This window comes from Python bivittatus, unplaced genomic scaffold (assembly GCF_059951505.1).
Source record: "Python bivittatus isolate LINGU-HERP-01145 unplaced genomic scaffold, Pbiv_v1 ctg000190_np1212, whole genome shotgun sequence".
In the NCBI taxonomy this organism is placed as follows: domain Eukaryota; kingdom Metazoa; phylum Chordata; class Lepidosauria; order Squamata; family Pythonidae; genus Python; species Python bivittatus.
The window spans coordinates 10,410,922-10,430,140 of record NW_028277042.1 but is presented as its reverse complement, the minus strand read 5'-3'; the positions used below and the strand labels follow the sequence as shown (position 1 = coordinate 10,430,140).

General features: G+C 41.2%; 1 protein-coding gene across 3 annotated transcripts in view; it reads right to left on the bottom strand.

Moving 5' to 3' along the window:
• Positions 1 to 2,834: 2,834 nt before the first annotated feature.
• Positions 2,835 to 19,219, bottom strand: part of BEAN1 (brain expressed associated with NEDD4 1) — a 30,655-nt gene continuing 14,270 nt past the window's right edge. For 2 of the 3 annotated variants that reach the window (XM_088136009.1, XM_088136010.1), the window contains 3 exons: positions 11,392 to 11,601; positions 9,056 to 9,194; positions 2,835 to 3,528 (listed from right to left, as the gene is read on the bottom strand). In XM_088136009.1, coding sequence (XP_087992135.1) covers positions 3,186 to 3,528; positions 9,056 to 9,194; positions 11,392 to 11,601 — 692 coding nt within the window. In that variant the 3' untranslated portion in view covers positions 2,835 to 3,185. The remainder of the gene's footprint in view (positions 3,529 to 9,055; positions 9,195 to 11,391; positions 11,602 to 19,219) is intronic. The other variant, XM_025169206.2, reaches the window with a different exon arrangement.

Genomic DNA, 19,219 nt, shown 5'->3' with positions numbered 1-19,219 from the left:
CCTCTGTGCCGGCCTGGGACACAGGATGCTCGATTCGTTGAGCACTTGGCCGATCCGGCAAACCCTCCCTAGATTTATTTATTTGTGTATCTGTATCTATAGATATATAGATAAAAGCTTTATTAAATTTTAAAAGGCAGAAAGATAAAAACTAGCACAAATTAATAATCAAGAAAAAGAGTAGAAAGAAAGCTAAAGACGGCAAGCAAAATGTGGGAAAATAGAAAAGGAGAAAAACAGAAATGCAAAAAGGACGACCTCCGTCGTCTTATACAGCAGATACAAATGAAACATAAAATAACCTCTCACTCTAAAACGACATCTTATCGTCCACGTTTTGCACAGCCTAATCATCAAATCCGTATATCATAACTGCGTTTTTTCCCCTCTTTGCCGCAGAAAGTCCAAAAGGGGCTTCCAGTTAGCATTAAAGTTAGTCACTGTTTTTTCTCTAAGCAAACTCTTCCTCCTAGATTCATAGGTGGTTTGAACGTTGATTGTCAGGGAAACTCTTAGGCAACCGCTTAAAGATATCACTTTCCATAACTTGGTCGTGACACACAATGTGAACAAGTGTTGCTGAATTTTTCTTAGAACTGCTGAAGCCTCCATAAGCTGTGGAAGGGTTTAAAAAACATTACAGATAGATGATTACTTCAAATGAGCAAAATCCAAACATCCTGTGGATTCTGTTTCATACCATGTGAAACTATGTCTATGTCAGGAGGCTGTTTATAACGTTAGATTGTCTAGCATGAATACAAGCCAAGGACTGGAAGAACTCATTAACTTTTGGAGCACCTAATCGTATATAATAAGAAATATAGAGCAAGCTTTTGAATCATACAGTATTTAAGATTTGGCCAAAGAGTCGTTCCATGTCAATTTGAATGGCTAGAATATTTCTAACTCCAAAGAGACTGGCTTCATGCACAAAAGCTATCCATGTATTTTTATTGCAATCATTATGCAATCAAATGTCCATCATTTAAAGAGTGGCATGAAGTACGATTTTCCTTATACTATGCTGCATAAAGAATCGCCACAGACTGCTGTTTTTCCTTTTGCATTTAATTGTTAATTGAATCCCATGCTTTACAATATTTAGCCTTCTATATCCAGAGGCAGATGCCACCTGTCTGCTGCTACATTTCTAAAGGTTGCTGACAGACAAACAGAGCAAAACAAGGTATATTATATTCTTGCTATGATGTACAGGGAGAATGAGACTGAAAACATATATGGGAAGAGCTATGCCACTGGAATGGGTCAGACATTTGGGCTGGGGAGACCCACATTCAAGTCCCCCTCTTGAGACCTGACAGGGTAATTCTAGGCCAGTCACCCTCAACCCCATCAATTTCATAGGGTTGCTGTAGTGGGAATACATTTAGGGGAGAACCATGGGGTTCTGAGAAAAGTCGTCATATAATGCATTGAATAAAGTCAATAAGGAATTCAAAATGATTCAAAATAAGAATTAAAAGGTTTTTAAAAAGCAGGTTTACATCTGGAATTTTCAGATGCAACTCTCCAGGTAGTCTTGATTTCTCCCTTTTTAGTGACCTTCAGCCTCATTACTGAACCTGCCCCACCCAGATCTCTCTGCCAAGAATTCTAGTCATTGATGACAATTCTAGGGGAGGGTTTTGCATATCCTGGCAATTCCCAGGTGACAATTGCTTGCTCACACCTTTGTAAAACAGGAGGCGGCCACAAGGGGGAGACATAGAGACCTAATGCATTGGTGCTGTAGGTAGGAATGAACATCCTTCATCATGCCAAGGGCCACGCGGCCATCTGAGACTGCGCTTCCAAAACTAAATGGGGCAGGACGAAAATGAAATTTGACTTGATTGAAAGGTTTAGTTAAACATAATGGCATGAAGCTTATGCCTACTTCCCCCATGTGCCACATTTCCCCCTTCTATCAAATTAAAATGCATGCACACAAATGCAAATTTTGGATAGAAAGTTTTGGAGGACTTCTGGGGGTCATGGGCAATGTTTTCCAAGGCAGCTGGACCTGGGTTGGGCAACCCTGCCTTAAGGAACTGAAACTGGGCTTAGTGAGAGATGGCAAAGGAATGGCTAGAGGAGGAGGATAGCTCTGTGTTTCTCAAAGAGCAAGGACATGATTTTTGTAAAAGCTGAGAAAACACTCAGGTTAAAATTCCCTAATGATGAACAGCAGGATGTTTGGTAGGACAGAAACGACAGCAGCAGCAAAACAACAACAGAGCAGCAACCCTGCAAGAACGAAAGCAGAGATTTAAGTCCTAGAGGCACGGCAAAACAATTCTTTTGCTTTCTGCTTGCAAAAACCACGGGAGGAGATAAGCAAACTAGTTTCTAGAATCCAGAGTTACAGCTCAGAAAAATCGGCTTCATGTAAACAAATGAATTATCTGAGATACTTCAAGATTCCTTCTCCGGAAATCTGCGGTCAGTACCGTTATTAGTTGGAGAATCATTATATTTTGGTACATAAATCGAATCATTATCATCATCATCATCATCATCATCATTGTGAACTCACTCCACAGACCTCAGAGCAATGTAGATGGCCTTCTCCCGATTTTATTAGCTTCCCAACTATCCTGCGAGGTAGATAGTGTTGATAGACAGACTGGTTGGCTTCAGGATGGCTATTTTCCCATACCACACTGAGGTGCAAACGAGCCAGCCTACATTTTAGCCTAGTGTGATTTATAAACCCAACCCACATATTCTCAAAGTTACAAAGAATCCATTCCTCTGTTATTTATATCTACCACTTACAAGCAGTACATAAAATATTGGTTGTACTATTTTTTTTAATATTCCCTTTTCCCCAAAAAACAGGGCAGCCCCAACAAGGATTGAAAGTTCCAGTTGCCTCCGGGTGAACCAAAGACATTTTAAAATGCTTCAGAGAGGCCTGCTTTCCCTAGCATTGCATTTATTGTTTTAAAATTTTCAGGGTGGGGGAGGAAACAGTGCAAAAGATATAGGCAAACTTTCAAAAGATGTTCTACTAATAAAACAAAACCCGTATCTCCAAAACCAACCCAGCCTAGCCCTGTTCAAAGTAGAAAAAGAGAAAGGTTTTGTTGCAAGTACACAGGTGGGTGGGTGCTCAACTCATCGTTCCATGTGATCACCCTGTCTTCGGCTTGAACATTTCCTTCCGATGTCCAATTGGTTTACATTATTCTGTTGAAAAGTGTCTGATGGTAATCTGCTGAATCCTTCAGTAGAGGCAGCGGGACTTGAGGCAGAGGAACATTCTGTTCGCACCCAATAACCTCATACGGAGGGGCAGTGTCTGTTGGGGATGAGGATGGCAAGGACATGGAAGGCTGATGTGGGTCCGGTACCCTAACCACATCCTCAGAATCCCTTCCCATTGTTCTGGTGGATCCCCTTTCCAAGGGATTGTTTATAGTCACATCATTCTGCTGACAAGGGTCTATCAGAGAATAAGGTGGAGGATCCTCTGTTGGAAGATAGATTTGGACTGCTCCAGGCCCAACACACTCATCATATCTGCAAGAAAGCAAAGCCGCTGTTTAGTTCAGCCCCTCATATATGGTAGTACAAAAGAGGTTCGATGGTTTAGTCGTACAGAGAAAATGAAGAGGTATCAAACAGCAAAACAAATACAGAGGGAAGAGTGAACGGGTGGAGAGGAAGGGGAAGACGGAGAAAGTTTCAGTAGGATGGAGTTAATGAAATCCTCAAAGAGGAGGAGGTGAGATGTTTTTTAAAAAAGGCAATATAAAAAATTGGTGTTGGGTGTAGTGGAAGGATGGTATGCAAGGATAAAAAGGTCTAGTGAATGGTGCTCGTATAAAGTAGATTCAGCTCTATTTCCTTTCCTTTTTTCATATCTCCTGCCTTTAATTTCTTTTATTACCTCTTACTCTGCTTTGCACAAAGTTGAATTTCATGCAAGGGTGGCCTTAGGAAGAAAAGGGAAGGAACAGAATTGCATTGAGAATAGAAAGGAGAAAAAAAATGACTGTTTTGAGCATAGAACTGAGGAAAATGGGTCATCAGAACATGAACAGAGATTTACTGGATTCTCCCTGGTTGTAAATTCTTCCTCACAGTTGTAATTAATTTATAGAAACCCTGTTTGGTGAGTTATAGGAGCTGGTTTGAGATATCTGAAAATCAGCCAGTAGTAGGGGAATGCGCCCTTGAGAGGCCTTGAAAGCAATTAAATGTACAGGTAGTCCCCAGTTTAAGAACGAGTTCCATTCCCAAGGTCTGTCCTTGTCGAATGTGTATGTAAGCCGGAACAGTATTATTGTATCATACTGTATAAGTAGTATTGTATAATTAACTTGAATTATTGTGGATTTAACTCGAATCATTATGTATTCAACTTGAATTTTGCTACAACAGGCTCCGTTCTTAATTATGGGTTGTCCGTAAACCCTGCATTCTTAACCTGGGGATTACCTGTATTTGTCTATTTTTACACAAAATTATATTCTGTCCTTTTCAGGGGCATCAATGGGGAGCTGGGTGTCAAAACCTGCAAGTTGATGGGTGCACCCTCGCAACTGAAGCCTTTATACGTACAAAGAAGACTTCCATCACAACATTCTTCCCATCTTCCAAATCTCCCGTCCTGCACCCAACACGGACACCCCTGGTCCCTTTCATGTTCTTGGACTATTCAGGACAATCAATTAATTCAAAACAATAGCATGCAGACATCCATTCCAAAGGGAAATAAGAGATAGTAAAATTGAAACCAACTGATGTAGCAGGTGAAGTAGATGGTCAAATATGTTTCACGCTGTCTGTAACACCAACACTTTGCTGAACTGAATGGCTCTTTTTCAAGGAGCTGGAAGCTTTAGACGAAGGGGCCATGCTTAATGTAAAGGAGAGACAGCTGCTATTGAAGTGCAGACCCCATTCACCATCAATTATATTAACTGAAATAATAAATAGCATGGCTGCGGTTGTGAGTCTTCTTGGCTGCTATTTTATGTTATTTTTGTTGCTTTTAAATTCTAGTTGTTTTTATTCTTTTTTATTCTATTTTAATTGTGAGCTGCCCAGAGTCATGTGTTTGAGAGGGGTGGGCTATACGTTTAGTAAATAAATAGACAAATAAATAAACAAGCCAAACACAATCCCTTACACAGGGCAGCCAAATAGGGTTTTCTGCATGTTTTTTTTTTACGCCATATCTGCTCTTTCTAAAATACTAGCTCTAAAACGGATCTGACATGTTTCCAGTGAATTTGGGTCCCTAGGAAATCCATTAAGAGAGGGATATTTATGGATATTACTATTGATTTACTGTTTCAAGAAAAATTGACTAGAGTGGTTCCATCTGAGTGCCCTGGCAGGACTGTGATTAAGGAAAGCAGGAAGAAATGAAATCTGTAGTGGTTTGCTTAAAACTCGTACGAGAACTGATTAGGGATATGTTTAGAGAGATAATCACATTTAGTCGTAAATGAGATTTCTGTAGCTCATACATCAAAGCAATTAAATTATTAACATCCCAAAGGCATCTTTCATAAATTAATGTCCTAATTAGAATTGTATATAAATAGTATTTCTGCTCTGAATAGCCTTCAAAATTTGAAATGAAAAACAGCCACCCACCAAAAATGTGACTCGGCTTCAGCTTCATTGGTCAGGAGCGAGAGTTAATCGATTCTCAGAAGATTTGGGCCCAGGTGCTAATTTTGTGCTCAGCTATAAAAGCTGCCTTGTTTGACGCCCGATGCCCTTTCCCCAAACTGGTGCCCTCCAGATGATGGGGGATGCCCACCCCAGAATTCCTGAATTTACTAGGCATGTGTGTTGCTCAGGGCAAGCGTTGGCAAGAACCTCAATTTGTATCTTATTCTGGACCAAAATAAATTTTAAAATCTACAGATGCCCTCCCCACCGTTAGATGCAATTCCATTTCAAGCACTGGTCATGGTTCAGTGGAGTGAAAAAAAACAATCCTGCAATGCCATCATGAATCTCAGCTGTAACAGAATAGGAGTCCCTCTGAAAATCATTCTCCTAGAGCAGTGTTTCTCAACCTTGGCAACTTGAAGACGTGGGAGTTGAAGTCCACACGTCTTCAAGTTGCCAAGGTTGAGAAACACTGTCTTAGAGGAATATAGGTAGAAAAGATTTTATTCTCTCCAAACCCGGTGACATTCCTCTCTTTCCTTTCCGTCCTAAAATATTCTAACCTGGGTGCAGGTTATTTTATGGCTTTAAAGACTATTTAAACTTTGAAACTATTCAGGTCAAAAATGACATGGGAAGCTGGACAGCTTTCTCGTATCACCTTTACTTTTAAAAACGTCTCTGGATTCTCCATAAGCCCCATAGAGTTTCTTAGAAAATCTAAACAATGGATAGTTGAATCTCAGGGTTGGGTGTGATCGGTGCCCCTCATTGTGGAATAAAAGGCAATGTAAGCCAAGGTGATCTTCTAGGAGACTAGAAGGAAGTACAGAGACGTGACTCCATCAATTTGTCTTTGGCTAAATAGATGGTTGGTCATGTTGGAGAGAGCCATGATCTATTTTCAGAATTCCAGTTATGTCCACCCACCCCACATTAGCTACACAAATTCTTGCTCCTTGTTTTTAATATTTAGGAAGCTTAAAATAAAACTGTTGAATGCATATTTTATATTTTCTTTTATTAAATGTGCCTAATCGTATTTTTGTATTTTATGATTGTTAGCCACCTTTAACTCTCTGGAAAGGAGAAAAACAGTAGAATGACGTGTGCAAAGGCTTTTGTCCTCAATTATTCTTTATACTGATTCTCTACTGTACCCTACAAGCTCCATTTTTCACACTCCTTAACTTGGGACTATTAGAGCAAAACAAGTGAGAATATCTACAATCCTGACATACTGTTGAACCCAGAGGAAAAGAAACAACCTGAAATCTATCAAAGGGAGCTTCCTTCTGCATGCCATAAAGGGGTCACTGTAGCTCATTCAGGCATGTGGTCTTGTACCCAATAATCTTGGAGTAAGCCTCTTGGATCTCAGTGGGGCTTATGCATAGACATAAACTCAGCATGTGGGATACTATACTAAATGGAGGGGGAGTTAAAGAAAACTGGGGGCCTTGATTCAATCTCACACCATAGACAGCAGGTTTCATCTCCAAGGTCCACAGCTGGTTGGAAGACGACCAGTCTCAAGCTCTAGAGAACCATTATATATCAGGGTCTTCAATATACTAGATTTGGATCTAGGCTAGCGTGATCTGTTTCAGAGGGGGAAAAACACTGCAACTAAAGGGAGATGCTCAACTTTCAGTAGCACAACACTGATGGCTTGGCAGCTCGAAAAGGAAAAGGTGGGTGCAAAATTGAGGAATAATCACTGCCATAGAATGCATGGGGGAAGGAAAGAGGAAGAAGGTTTGGGAGAAGAGGGTGAGAAAGGCTGAAACTTGGACGATTACTGGAGCTGGCAGTTGGCAACCTTGCCTGGAGGATTTAGGAGAATGCCAGCTGGTAGAAACAAAGGCTGTACTTTCTAGATACTCTTATCAGTTAGGCAGATGGCCAAACAGCTTCCCACTTAGGCTGCAGGAAGAGGGTGGAAAGGTTGTAAAAAACTGATTTATGGGCCTCCTGCCAGAAGTTGATTTTTCCTCCTGTAATTAAGTTAGTGGGAGAAAATCTGTATGTTTCACCCTTGAGAACAGAGTGTAGTAGACTCTACAAATTACTGGAATTAAGTACTGCTTAAATAAAAACTACTTGAGAAGAGGCAAGGCATCCTCACTTCTACACCAGAGAATATGAAGAGGATGGAGGATTGACCATGCCTCTCCTTCTGCCAGCCCTTAAGCTGCAGGCAGGACTGGATCTAATTAGGCAAGGTCTTAAGAAACCAAGAACTTAAGATAGATGATAGACAGACAGACAGATTTAACTGAAGGAAAATTAGAAAGCCATAATGAGGGAGTATCCAGCCAGCCAGCCATTGGTCCAATATGGCCACCCACACATATATGGATGGGTAATAACTGGGTAATAAAAATCTTACAAATACACAATCTCACCCAACATCTCAGCTCCATTCCCGTGGCTGTGGTTTTGCACAATCAAACCCTATTTATGGAATCTAGTTGCAATCGCTTTTGGACTTGTTTTTATGCCTGCGCTGCATAAGGTCCCCCTTTTTTGAACGAGAAGTCAGATATCCATCCATGCCTTGGTTTGGAAACAGGGTTTGCATTGTTTTTCTCTGACTGTGATACATAAGTCTTACACCCTCCATTTCTGACAGGCTGATGGTCTTTTGAAGACCATTTTTTACTAGAAGCTCAGGAAGGTCGACCGATCACACAAAGACAACAAGTGGAAAATGTATGCATGCACATTTGTATATATTTATTTTATTTTATTTATTTATTTGATCTGAGTAGCCACCCATCTCACAGTAGTGACTCTTGGCAACTTACAATAAAATGTCTACATGGGTTTTTGGGGTGTGTGTGTGTGTTAAATCTGGAAATTAGTGGAAAATCAAGCTGCTGATTCTTGGACACTTGTTATAATTTTTGATGAAGTTATTCAGAGAGGGCACACAACAAAAAAAAGTTCAGAGACCAAAAAGGGTCTGGGATATATGAGTCAATGGTTTTAGTACATGGCTGTTCCTATGTAATTCCTTTAATCAGAGGCTTCAGCTGACTTTCTCAATGAAACCTGCTAATTCCACCTAATATCCTTTACATTTCCAGTTAAATACCTAATGTCTGCTTTTGCACAGTGTGCTAAAGTTGATTAGTTTTTATCTTCCTGAGGATCCTTTTCTGTACCATAGTTGTGTGAACCCATGGTTTGGCTAATTTATAATTCAGTGTACTGTGTGAACCCAGAACAAGGGTTGATTCAGTAGCCAAGTTAAAATGGGATTTGCAAATTGAGTTAATATCCATGGTCAACTCTAGGTAATCATTAGAGAAGCTGACACAAGCTGCCTTGAATTTAAGAGCTAGAGTAGTTAAATTGATCATCAGCAATTAATATAAACACAAGAATAATATATACAAAAGAAATTTACCGTGGCGGTGAGTCAGGGTGTGTGATGTTGGCCTGAGAGAGGGCCTCCATGTAAGAACTGAAATAAAATGGTGGGAACTCCTCAGTGCAGCTGGATCTTAGCTCTCCAACTGAACCACCATAGGAGAAACAGTCTGGAGCTGGAAAAAAGAAAAGTAATACTAGCACAGTTCCACAGGATGGATTAAACAAGAATTGGAGAGAGAGAACCGTGGATGTTCTAAGTCAGAAATACTTAGGATGAATCCAAGAATGTAGCTAGAGATAGCCTTAAACTGAGCAGAGGAGGAGTGATTTGATGGCTTGGAAGTTCTCCCTCATAGCAACTGCTAAGATATTCTTGAAAAGTGCCAGATGCATAGCATAGCATAGCATAGTATAGTATAGACTTTATTACAGCCAGACCAGCCTATAAAGTTCCGGACAAAATGCATTTAGTGTTTAGATATAGATAGCAATGAAGGACACCAGTTAGATGCCTTCTTTTGTGCTCGCTTTCCAGTTACCTGAATTGTTTCTCATGGTGTCCTTAACCCTATTCATGGTCACTCATATTTTGGCCCAACCTCCTAGTTGGACTATTGCAATGCACCCTAAATAGGACTGCCCTGGAAGACCACCCAAAAGCTGCAACTGGTCCAGAATGCATGGGTCCAAGTATTTATGGGTGTGCCCATGTTAACACCACTGCTTTGTGATCTGCATTGCTCCCAGCAGGGTTAGAGGTGCAATTCCAGGTCTGTTACCACCTTTAAAGACCTTCATGGCAAGGGTAAGTTACTTGAGGGACTACTTTATTATTTCTGCCTGTTCCATGAGGTCCAACCAGGTGGACTTGTTCCTTCTATAAAACAGTGTCATCTGGTGGGACCAGGAGATGTGCCTTCTCTGTTTGTAATGGTATGTGGGAAAAACCTTGGGAGACGAGACAAAGAGATGCTGCTTAGGGAATGGTCAGATAAGAGATGGCATAGCCGACAGGTGGATAGTGGGCAGAGCAGAGGCTCAGAAGGGACCCTCCCTAAGTTCTTGGGCTGTAAAGGAGACGGCAAGAGACTTGTACTTTCAGACTTGTAAGATTCTGTTAATGTAGCTTTACAATAAAGTAAAATTAGTTTATCTGGTCGTGTTTCCTGTCTGGTCTACCTGGTAAGACTGCACTTTTGGAATAGGCTACTCACCAAGTTCCAGATAACCCTGACCCTATTAGCCTTCTGTACAGCCTCAAAGATCTGGCTTCCCCCCACAGGCAGGGAATTGGATGAGCCCATCTGTAAGCATTGGAATGGGAAAAATTCTGGGCTGACCTTGGTTTCTGCTATATTTTTTTCCCGTACTCTTATTTATGTGGCTGATTTTGTTCTTGGTTTTAAGAACAGGATAACCACCCAGAGGTGCAATCTGTAAGTTAGGCAGCCATAAAAATTGAAAAAAATAAAATAAATGACAATTGATGATCTGCTTGGTTTCTAAGTACAGTGGTACCTCGGGTCAGAACGCTTCTGTTCACGACCAATTCAGGTCACGAACAGCACTGTTCGCAAAATTTTGCTTCCGTTCGCGAACGCCAGATCGGGTGACGAACAGGATCCGCGGCCATTTTCCCTGCCGTGACACGTGGTCGTGGCTTCCTGTAGGGAGGGGGACTCTCCCTCCAAGCAATAACTGCCTCCCCACCCGCCTTCCTGTCCTCCACACCAGAAGTTGCGTCGAGCAAGGTTAGCGTTCTCTCTCTTCGTACTGTACTTTGTGTCATATTTTTGTGGTTTAAAAAAAAAAATACATATGGTTCAGAACCGATTAACTGTAATTACATTGAACCTTATGGGAAAATTTGATTTGGGTCGCAACCAAAATCGGTTGGCGACCAAATTCGGAGGGGTCAGAACGGATTAACCGTAATTACATTGAACCTTATGGGAAAATTTGATTCGGGTCGTGACCAATTCGGATCGCGACCAGAGTCACGGAACGAATTAAGTTCGTGAACCGAGGTACCACTGTGTTTGGGGAGTAAAAAACAGTAACAGCGTGGGGGTGCTGTAACAAAGCAAAATATCCACATTTTGACCTTAGAGCAGAAATGGGGAACCTTTGGGTCTCCTGATGTTGCTGAATTCCCAGCATCTCCTACCATTCATCTTACAGACTATGATTCCTGGGAGTTTTAGCCCAGGGACATCCAGAAAGCTGTATGTTCCCTTCCTCTCCCTAGGATCAGGAATAACAGAGGATGAAGGGAGGGCTGGAAATATTTTCGTCACATTACTGAACTCCTGATTTTGAAGATACCATTAAAAAGAAAAAGGATAAAGAAATTATAGAAAACTCTCTTACTGTAACTGGCATCCCCCCACAGCTGAAGATGTCGAAAGCACTGATTCTTTCGCAGGCTGCCAATCAGGATGGCCACACAGGACAGAAACAGGACCACTCCAATGACTACCCCAGCCACAAGCACTGACGAATCCAGCATAATAGTGTCTCTGCTGGTTTCTGTGTAGCGAGTAATCTTGCTGATAAAGTTGCTATGGTTCAGGTGGATTTCTATGTAGCAGGGAGACAGAGAGAGAGAGAGAGTTGAATAGATCCTACAAAGCAGCCAGTTTCAAATGTATATTGCCAGGTAAAGCTTTGCGGTTTACAGGTGGAGAACATCTCATCAGCTTCAGTCAACACAACCAACAATCAGGGCTATTGCTGGACTACAACTCTCTCCAGCCCTGATCACTGGGATATGCTGGCTGGAACTGACAAGAGTTAAGGTCTAACAACATCTGACCATGAATGAAAGACTTCTGATTCCCATCATGACATGGGTGGAGTTCTCCTTACAGTTTTATAGTTGAACTAGGTTGCCTAATTGCAAGCACGCAATTCCCACTGATCTCCAGTAAGTGATCTGAGTTACTTGCTCAATTTTGGCTAAGAGGCAGTTGCTGGGTTCACACCTTATGTTAAACCATACACTTCAGTGTACAAATCACAATGGCTGGCCTTGCACATCACGCAAAACTAAAAACCACCATTTGCAAATCACAATGGTGGATTCACACATCATGCTAAGCCCCAGCATATCACGTTATAGCTTAGGCTGGTATGTGAATCAAGGGCTCTCTGGTGACTTCCCAATGCCTATAGGCATACAGTGACCAACCGCAATTTACAACTGATAGCATGCTGCTCTTGTCAAGTTTCTGTACTGAACTACCCATGCGACAATAACAAAGGTTGCCTTGATGCGTTCAGAAATATTAAATGGGCTAACAGAGGCCAAGTCTACTAGGGTTTTTGGACATTTCTCCTTCAAGGCAAAATGCTGGCCTGTCCTTTTTTAACAGCTGACGTTGCCTTTTATTTTTTGCTGCAGCTATCTGATAACAGCCTTTGCCTTGGACACTGACATTCTTATTAAAGAGTCAGAAGGAATCAGATTGACCCGCACACTAAGAATGTCAGAAGCAAAGAATATGTGGCAGGAAAAGTGGGCTAGAAATAAATTGTTTCAGATACTTGGGCCTTTAGGGCATTACACTGATGTCACAGCCACTTGTAAATGTGCTATTTCAAATGAGCAGATAAACACGTAACAGGCTTCCCATTCTTCAGACCACCAATCTGTTTTATCAACATGATAAATTCTACTGGAGTGAATGAAATTGCTTGGGTGGGAAGCAAGCATGAGGTGTATGCTGCTCTACCGTCTACTTTTTCCAGCAGCAAACTATTGCATTAACTAGGATAGGGGTTTAGTATTCCCAACCTTGCCAGAAGGCAGAATGTACATTCCTAATCAAGGCCCATCTCCCCATACTGCACTAAGCCATGGATGACTTGAGTAAGCCATAGTGGCCTGGATTTAAATATTATAGTAAGATTGGATTTCTAGACCAAAATGGCTAGGATCCTAGCATGTTGAATTGAGGCTTGTTAACTAAGCACAAATGACTGAGTTTGCACCAACCTCCAAACCATAAACCAGGGTTCACAAACTGTGATGGCTGTGTTCACACAAGCCATGAAGGTCAAATCAAACACAGCACCTTATAGCACGTTATAGCTTAAGCTTTTAGCTTAACACACCCACTGCATGGGTTCTTCCACTGTGCTAAACTCTGACCATGGTCAGCTGAACAAACCACAGTGGGTGAGTTCACACACGTGAAGCTAGGACCAAAGCAACCATACCATGTCTATGTACAGTGTGTGAATGCAATTAAGGTGGGCTTCTCAGTTGAAATTGGTCTTGATTAAGACTCGCTCATTTTCCTGCAGTGAGATTATTGCATGTACAAAGATGGAAAGATCAGGCCCTACCCACAATGGAGGAATGGATGGTGAAGATGGTGGAACTTGCTGAGATGGCCAAGTTGACAGCTTTGATCAGAGAAAAGACAATATCTACGTTTATTGCTGACTGGAAACCCCTTATAGACAAACTGCAGTATTTTCACTTTATTCCAACAACATTCCAGGACAGCCTCAGGATGTGTAATATCGGTTAAACTTTGTCACCCATTACTTTGGAGGGAAGTCAGGTGATTAGAAATGATGGGGGAAGCGAGGCAACAGAGGCAGGAGAGGGACTGGCAATGGGGACAGCCCATTTTTTTCCTGGTATAGATTTTTGCTGATTCAAGGAGGGGTTGAGAGCACTATAACTCAATAATGGAGAAATACAATTAAGGCAGGTCAGACTCATCCAGCAGCAAAGAAAAGAGATAGATATGGACTTTAATGGAATCTGGAATGTAGAGACTTGGAATGCAGGACTTGGAAGCAGTCCTCAAAGAAGACAGATGGCAGTGGTATACTCAGAGAAGGATATCGGTGGCTATGTAGATGTTGCTGAGCTATTATTCCCAGCATTCCTCGCTCTCAGCCATGACAGGGGCTTCTGGGAGCAGACGTTCAGCAACATCTGGAAGGCCACAGGTTGCCCACTCACATACTGAGCTTCAGATGAGTTTGGAGTCTTCACAGCCTTGAACAACCTGACCCCAAATAAGTGAAGATTGCCCACCAGCTATGTATGATCAGTCACTAGGTTCTCTTGTTGCGCTTCATTTCCCCCCCCAATATACAGCAAAATTTCAATTTAACAGACTTCTATTTAGTGGACTTCAAATGCAATGGATCAGATTTCCATCTGGTCAAGCCCCTCCCCCACCCCAAAATAATGGACAAGTCTATTGCACTTGAAGTAGTTCAGGCACGCTGGTTACGTTAATTTTATGACATCTGTGGCAACTGATGTCGTGACAAAAATTACATAGTTTGGTATTTAATAGACACAACCAGAAATAACAGACACACCCTCCCCTCAATTAGTCCATTAAATCAAGGTTTTACTGAATTGTAAAGATGACTACAATCCCTGTCATGCAACTGCTGAAGGCACAGCAGCAGGGTGATCAAGAGGGCAATTACACTCATGTGATTAAAGCCCTGTCCCATTTTTATGTCTGTTGTATGAGCGAAGGGGCAGGGCTTCAATCGTCTAGTTGCGGCTACCATTTGAACTTTTCTGACGTTCCCCACACACTCTCTGCAAGGTTTGCTAGTGAAAAGAGAAACAAGCAAGCAAACAAGAAACAACTGAAATGCTCTCTTGACTACGTCTCCAGCTTCTTCTTTCTGCCTACCTGCTCTATCACAGGTCCCACGCTGGGCTAAGCCATGATCTCTGCTGGACCTCTCGTGATTCCTTGCTACTGCTGATGAGAATACAGCCGATACATCAATGCCATCATTAGCCAATGTATCAAGTCTACTGTGACCTCAGTTTCCTTCAACGTTTCCACCATGGTCTGAAACTGGATAATATTTGTGATGCCAAAATATTATCCTGGCTCATTGCAGCTGGTGTGTTTTTCCCTTTAACACATTCAACTTGTTCTAAAAATAAATCAGCCCCAAATATAAGCCAGCCAAGTTTTCTAACAACCTGCTCTACTTCTTTCAAATATATATAAAAATACATACAGCCACATCTTGTTGCAGGTGATGTTACCAAGCCAACCCTAATCTGGCAAGAGGTTTATTCATTTGATTCATCATCTTTAAATAAAGATACGTCTCTCTTTTACTGGTGGACTGGCCACAGCAACCTACATGTTGAGGCAAGAACTGCTGTTGTGGGAGAAGGAACAGGAAGCTTTTACTAATCTATTGTTTCTGAAAAGATTATTCTACTTTATTAGAATAGTAATACAAAGAGTAGCTGTATTTGTACATTGGGCTAAGCCATGGTAACCCTTGGTTTGTTGATCAACCCTTGGTTTGTTGATCAACCCACAGTGGGTTGATTCAACACTAAGTCATCAACCATGTTTTCAAACACAACATGCCCTTTCCAAACCAAACCAACCACATCACGGCTTAGTGCAGAAGTAAATTTGGAGCCAGAGTTACTGGTAATCGACAACCCTGTTTCCCACCATCTGAGGCAAGAACGAGATTAAAATGCTTAACATTTCACAGCTGAGAACAAAAACAAGAACATCTTATGAATACTCCATAGATGAAACACTTAAAAAGAGGAGCCAAAAAATAAGGTGGCAGAGTGGCTTTTTTCTTTGACTTCTACAACTGAGTTGAAATTGGGTCTTTGGCATTTTTCTTAGGAGGGTTTGCATTATTTTTTTGCACATTAACCTTCATCTCAGTTTCTGTTTTGCTTGGTTTGCCTGCTGTAAAAATGGCAAAACTTCAGCAGCTAATGTTACTCAGAAAGGTTGATGATAATCTTAGATCAAGCGTTCCCTTTGCCAGACATTAGAGGTTAAGCATTTATGCCTGCCCTCATCATTTATTGATTTCCACTGCCAGATGACCCAAGTTACCTTCATTTTGGAGGAGCTAAACCATTCTGCATTTGACCCAGGTCGCAACGCTCAGGGGAGTTTGTTGGCCAAAACCCCAGCAAGATGAACTTGGATGGCCAAGAAAAGAACTCTATGTTCCAGAAGCTGTAGGTATCTTCTGACTAAAAGTACATTTTTGAAACTCTACTTTGGGCTAGATTTTAAACAAAACAGTATAGCATATGAGGAGGAAAAGAATATCTTGTATTTGAAAGAAAACACTGGACTGAGTGAATTAGAGAAAGATAAAAAGAGGTTTTATACTCAAGTTGTCTCTTAGCACAGTGCCAGGAAAACAGGGAATGTTTGGCAGGCAGAAAGAAATGGGTAAATAAATGGGTGTAGTGGTTAGAGAAGGAACAAGGACCTTTTTCCAAAGTGTGAGAGCATTTAGTTGGGACACTTACAATATGATTATTATGGGAGCTTTACCTGTTCAAAAGAGAGCCAGTTTGGTGTAGTGGTGAAGGCACCAGGCTAGAAACTGTGAGACTGAGTTCTAGTCTTGCCTTAGGCACAAAGCCAGCTGGGTGACCTTGGGCCAGTCACTTTCACTCAGCCCTAAGAAGGAGGCAATGGCAAACCACTTCTGAAATCTTGCTAAGAAAACGGCAAGGATTAGTCCAGGCAGTCGCCAGGAGTTAACAGTAACTTGAAGACATGCACACACACACTCACACACACACCTGTTCAAAAAGGAATACTATGGTAAGTACAGCCAGACACTCAACATCTAAGTTCCCAAATAATAAATATGTACCAAAAGACAAATGATCCTCTTCCAATGAGACTTTTCTGACATCCAAGGGCATTGTGACAAATAAACATGATGCCGGAGGCTGTCAACCTTTTCCTTAATTTTGAAATTAAAAGCATCTTTACAAAATAACAATCAGGTAGGGAAGGCAGTATGCTGGTGCTTGTGGACTCCACGTTACCTAATTGTTGGCCAGAATATTGAGTGGGTTTGGAGAAACTAAGGTTGCTCGCCGTGGGAGCTATACATATTATACGTAATAGAATGATAAATGTAACAAACTAAACTTCACCGTAGGCTGTCTCAAATGCCATTTTGGATGGACTGCCAGGGCATCAGTTAATTAAATAAACAAGCACAAGCAAATTATAACATGAGGTCCCAGATTTGCAGACATGCTCATAATACTACCTGGACCCAATGCGACCTGACAGTTCTAATGACCTCAACTCCCTCTGTTGCTGTTGTCAGGATCCTTCTGAGATTTGCTTTCACATCTCCTTCATATCAATCTCTTCCCGGTTCAAGTGCAATTTTCATCCTCAGCTTTTCAATCAAATGCTTAATGAAAAGATAAGCATGGTCAAGCTGCAGATGGCCAGCAGAAATTAAAAAAAAATGTTCTATTCTCATCCGCAGAGGCTCAAAGGAGACCATTCCAGGAAATATTGCTGTTATGGCTGTTCTTGAAACAACCAAATGGGGTCATTTCTTGAACAGACAAAGCAGGCGATTTATGCCAAATTATAGGGTAGGCAACATTTAGAATTCTTCTAAAATCAGATTTGTCACAGTGCAAATTTCCAAATTTGGAGATATGAGCTTCAGCACAACAAAATGAGGTGTGATATGGCTTGCAAATTAAGATAATTAAGTTTTCTTAAATGAGCTCCTAGGTTAAAAGCCTCTTTATAAATAAGAAAACAGCGAAGAGAATATATGCTAGAACGTTCTTCTCAAGTAGGCTTCTTCCAGATGTGCTGGGACTCAATTCCCAGAAGTCACATGTGGAAGTCTTAATTCATTCTCTGAATGAAGATTTCATCTCTAGAATAGAGATTGTAAAGTGAAATAGGCAATGGTGATGGTGAACTCTCCCTTTAACTACAACTGTGAGGGATAAAGGTGTGTGTGTGTGAAAGAGGGGTAGAACATTAACACAGAGAAAAAGCGGAGAAACAAAAATCACAGAATTGAGGCTTATAGTAATTTCATGGACTTGTCCACTGAAGTTTTCCTGGTAGTATTACAGAAATGGTTTACCATTATCCTCCTCTGGGATTTTTTTAAAAATTTCCCTCTCTAGCCTATAGCCCTGGCAATCTCCCATCCAAATAGAAACCCAGACTCAGCCCATATCCAGTCCAGCTTAGTTTCTGAGCACAGAATTTGACTGGTTGAATCTGCAGGTTATAGGTCAATGTAGAACTGTCCAAGGTGCTGAACTGGCTTAATTCCACATCCACTGCAGTTAGCCAACTTATTTCACTCTTCCTGCTGGCTGGGACAACAATATCCAAAATATATCAAGGCTCTCACTTGAAGCTGTCACAGTCAAAATGTTGGTTTTACTGTTGATTGGATTTTGGTGGCTTTCCCCCATTCTTTAACATGTTGTTAAACATTTTATATACATGCTATCTTCTGAAAACAGTTTTGGAAATTCCCCTGAGAAATGACATACCTTTTTAATAACAAACAAATACTCTTGATCTAAAATTGCCCGTTTGTTCAAAGCCTTTCAACTAATTCCACCTTGTTCAAAGCCTTTCAACTAGTTTTCTGCCTCCATATGAATTAGGACTCATATACCTAGCTTAATCTGGCTTTTCCTCTCCCAAAATGTAGATCACCAGCAGGAAGCGACCACCTACTGAGACCAACATGATGCACTTATTTTGGTTACTGAATTAATCCATTTTCTGAGTTTGCACAAGACACTGAACCATATGGTAACCAAAGGAGCACATATTATACTTCGTTTTGACTGATAGTTGAATTAGAAGGCTCACGGCCTGAGATTCAAGGACACAAATACAAAAAAGTAACGAAGAAAAACTATAAACTCTATAACTCAAGTCATTCTACCTACCTACCTGCCCCAAGATCCAAATGTCTCTTTCCCTCACTTTTATGTCATACTGGGTGAGGACTGGCTTGATTCTCAGCAGGATAAGTGGTTGGCCCCCATGTACTCTTATTGAAATGAACAGGCATTTGTTTCTGACTTCACCCATTGTAATCCTCACAGCTATATGGAAACAACATAAGCCACACAGACATACACACAGACACGTATAAAGCTAACCAAGTGTTAACACAGCTGTAGCACTAAATAAACCCTGCTTCTACCAGTATTTTACCCTTAGAATAATGTTATCCTATCAGAGTTGCTGTTTTTGTTTTCATCAGCAGTTATTGCTCTCACTTTCCCCCTAATAAACTATCTTGGCAATTCTGCCTTCCTGAATTGCTTCCCTTGAAACACATCCATTATAACAGATAGGCACAAAGAATTCTTTCTGAACAGATGCTGTGGGGA